Source organism: Nicotiana attenuata, unplaced genomic scaffold (assembly GCF_001879085.1).
Source record: "Nicotiana attenuata strain UT unplaced genomic scaffold, NIATTr2, whole genome shotgun sequence".
NCBI lineage: Eukaryota > Viridiplantae > Streptophyta > Magnoliopsida > Solanales > Solanaceae > Nicotiana > Nicotiana attenuata.
Window position 1 is genome coordinate 208,533 of NW_017671388.1, and position 4,221 is coordinate 212,753.

The 4,221-nt window shown below is 34.4% G+C and overlaps 1 protein-coding gene across 1 annotated transcript in view; it reads right to left on the reverse strand.

Moving 5' to 3' along the window:
* LOC109207984 (polygalacturonase-like) overlaps nt 1-2,401 on the reverse strand; it is a 3,731-nt gene extending 1,330 nt beyond the window's left edge. Inside the window, exons 1-3 of the mRNA XM_019370984.1 lie at nt 2,222-2,401; nt 1,333-1,644; nt 135-650 (exon numbers count right to left, since the gene is read on the reverse strand). Of these exons, the coding sequence (XP_019226529.1) occupies nt 135-650; nt 1,333-1,644; nt 2,222-2,362 (969 nt within the window). The 5' untranslated portion in view covers nt 2,363-2,401. The remainder of the gene's footprint in view (nt 1-134; nt 651-1,332; nt 1,645-2,221) is intronic.
* Between the last annotated feature and the right edge of the window lie 1,820 nt (nt 2,402-4,221).

A 4,221-nucleotide genomic window follows, 5' to 3' on the forward strand; every position in this document is an offset into this window, starting at 1 on the left:
ATGTCTCGGCCACTGATTTTTTTATATAGTCATCGACTCTGCTTATGGGTAAAGTATAGTCGATCATAACTCCGAATAACAAGGAGGAAGATTGCGTTAGGCTGAAATAGCGAAGTTAAAGATAAGGTACTTACATCTTTCTTGCACTGATTATAAGGGCAATAGAGTTGATCAATAACAACAGGATTGCTAACATTTTGCACAATAATATCCTCATAGTGCAAATCTCTAACAACACCATTATGTGAAGCTGGCCATGTTTTCACCCTCACACCATTGTCAGTGTCAATAAATGTACAATTTTGCACAAAAACTCCAACCACAGGCAATTCTCCTGGAGTTTTTCCAAGGCTACCAACACTAATTCCATGGCCAGGTCCACATGTTACATTTGTTATGTACATTTGTTGAATTCCATCACCAATTGAAATGCAATCATCTCCTGTACCAATTTGTGAATTTGTAATGTTGAGTCCTCTTGATCTTGCAACATGAATACCATCTGTGTTTAGGCTTTGTGCTGGAGCCTTTATGTTAACTCCAATGAAAGTTAAGTTCTTGCACCCTAACACATTAATGTGGAATAATTTGCTGTCCAATGAAGTTATGTCTCTGATTATGGAATTTGTTAGGAAGTTGAAGCTCAAATTCTGCACAACCAAAAAAAAAAGAAATGAAAGATGGAATCGGGTTGAAAAGTCTACACTTTCTTAAAACTCAGGTTTTCAAATGTATTTGGTATGACAGGAGTCATTTTCGGTAAAAGTTGATTTTCAGAAAATATGACAAATATTTTCTCTATAAAATGTTTCCTGGCCATGTTTGGTTGGTGAATTAAAAATATTACTTATATTAAAGATTAATAATAACATTTAATTAGCCATTAGTTGGAGGAAATAAAAAATATGAAATTAAAAGTACTTAAGATAGTTATAAAAAAATGACTTCAGCTTAAAGTAAAGACAGTCCATTTAACACCAGAAAATGGCTTTTCTTTAAAAATAATAATAAATTTTTTTTTCTAATAATGACTTATGTCATGTCAAGCACGTTCAGAAAAGATACTAAAGATTAATAATAATAATAATAATAATAATAATAATAATAATAATAATAATAATAATAATAATAATAATAATAATAATAATATTTAGATAGGCATTAGTTAGAGGAAATAAATAATATGAAAAATTAAAAGTTAAGATAGTAGTAAGAAAAATGACTTCTGCTCAAAGTAAGCAAAGTCATTTTACCACCAGAAAAATAACCTTTTCTTAAAAAATATGTATATTTTTCTAATAATGACAAACGGGTCGAGAAAAGATGACTTACATTTGGAAGTTTACCGCAGCTTTCTGAATTTTTACAGTCATTTTGTGCCCAACCTTGTTCTCCTTGGCCATCAAAAATTCCACCACCAGATAGTGTGAAATGATCAATATGATTAATAGTTAACCATTCCATATCTTTTTTGAGTTGGCTTGGATTTGGAGGAGCTTTCAAAGTGGCTTGAATTTCAAGTTCTATAGGAGCTTTGCAATTACCTTCTAGTCTCACTTGATTCATCAAATATATGCCTTTTGGGATCACAACTTTACTTGGAATTTTCGAGTTGCATGCCTCCTTAAATGCACTTAATAGAGCCTATAATTGTTTTTCAAACAACCAAAAAGATGAAACGTAAATGAGTAATTAGTAGCTTTGACCACATGCAACCAAGATTAGAAAAGTTTAGCATACTATATTTCTTCCTACGTTCGTACTCTCAAAAAAATACTTCACACCTGTATCGGATCCTCAGAAAATATACAATTTTTGGAGGATCTGACATGCATCCAACGGCATTTTGAAGAGTACAAAAATGGCAGTCCGATGCACAAGGCATCTCACGTTCACGCAGAGTCCAGGGAAGGGCCGCACCCCAAGAGGTGTGATGTAGACAACCACGCACTCTCATGCAAACATTAGTGGTTGCTTCCACGACTCCAACCTGTGACCTATTAGGTTATACAGAGACATTTTGAAGAGTACGAGCAACGTAAATTTTATGAGTAAAAACTTTGTCACGGCGAACGAATTCGACAGAATTCACTATTTCTAGATCAGACATATAATGAGCACGTCCTAATGATTCCAAATTCTGGATTCGCCACTGAAACTACATATATCCACTAGTTGTATTATTTGAGATAAATGGTAGAGGTAAAATAGTTAGATTTACCTTGCTAATATCTTCATTGCTATCAGGCTTTGCACCAAATTTAGTCACGTCAAAAACTGCAGGTTGAGATTCTCCTAGGTGCACTAGAAATAGAAGTGCAAATGCAAATGGTAATTTGAAGTTAAAATACATCTTGTTCATTATAAGATATTTCTTCTGTTTCTATATATATCTTTTGGATAATTTATTGTGTTTGAAAGGTAACTGAATGCTTGAAGCACTTTTATAGTGTCATAAAGAAGAATTTGACACCATTAAAATTTTCAAACCAGCTTTTATGTCAACCATTTGTTTGAGATTAATTGGTTTCAATTTAGTGGTTTATCTTATTTCTGTTTTGTTATTCTCTTAATACATTTTTTATCTTGTCTTATAATGAAGACCCTAATTAAAGACCACTAAAGCAAATTGTCATTGAGCTTAAAAATCTCAAAATTGTGGTAAATGTAATCGAAACTTTAGTATTCTAGTTCTTATTGTTGGGGAATTATGAGGAAACTCTCGTGTTCTTTTCTTTTTTTTTTTTTTGTTAAAAGGAACCGCGCCACTACCTTTTGGGTACGCATAGGGTAAACCTCGATCTTATATAATAGCTCGCAAAGCACATAAGAAGATAAACCGCACTAGGCAAGCCCATGCGACAGACTTGCGTATTTTATTAATTAGGCTATTAATTATGTACTTTCTTTGGTCTTACATATTAGTCGTTTAGGCAAATTTGATTCAAAATATATGATGTTTCTAATATTTGATATATAGAATAGGTGAAAGAAAATTGTTACCAAACTCCAAGTTAACTGGAATTTACTACGTCACCAAATCAACAAACGCTTAACTCTAAAATTTGATCCATAGTAATGAATGGAATAATTATAAATTTCTCTGTAAGAATTATAAATCATAGAGAAACCACGTAAAGGAAGGGGAGCCTTGGCGTAACTTGTAAAGTTGATTTCATGTGACCAGGAGGTCACAGGTTCGAGCCGTGAAAATAGCATTGATAATAGGTGAATTTGACTATAATCACGCACCAAATAATCACCTTCTTGTGAACTTTTAATGTGGAAAATGACAACAAAATGCTCTTATTAGTGCTTTACATGATTTGCAGGTGATATAGGTGTAAGGAAGGCTAAGGGGCGGTTTTGGAGTCAACTATTGATGAAAAGAGGCTAATTGTTGAATTTCCCAAGTAACCCATTCAAAACAGGCCAAAATGCCCGGGTACAAGTTCCACCGCGGTTCTACCGCGACCGCGGTGAAACCGCGGTGGAAGGCAGTCTCTGAAGGTTGAAGATTCCGCGAAGGCGTTTGACCGCGGTTCTACCGCGACCGCGGTAGAACCGCGGTGGGCACAGTAAACTTCGGGGACTTAAGTGTAAAATACGGGATTTTTAGACCTAAACCCTATTTAAAACGCTAGACTTCGCCCAAGAGAGGCAGCTATTAAATTCTAAGGGTTCTTAGCAAGAAAAACAATTGTGAGAAAGTACTCTAAACATCTTTCTTCTTTTCTTTTGATTTTATGATGAATTCAAGCTTAGTTTATTCTCCATAGTCATGAGTAGCTAAATTCCTTGTCTAAGGCTTTGATGGACCCTATTGAGTGATGAACTTCTTGTTTATGTGAATACAAATTGCTAGTTAAATCTTTATTTGTTCAACTTCGTGTTCGTTGTAGTTAATTGACAGGATCCTCAATTAGCTGTGCCTATTTAGTGTGCATAACTTGGAAAAGAGTGCATATTTAGGGTATTGTTGAACAACACCACTCCTAGATTATTAGAGGAATCTATAATTGCGGGTTTAAAGGCGGGATTAGGAATAACGAAGCCTTGGGTGCAATTTAAATTGAATTGTGCGAATTTAAGCAAGCTAGTGTATCTCGGGAGAGTGCAATAGTAGATTACTGTGATTACGTCGGGAGAGATTTGCGGTAAGATTAGCGTTCATGATTGATAGAGTATGTGTGGTAATTTAGTATGAGCATAAACAGAAGG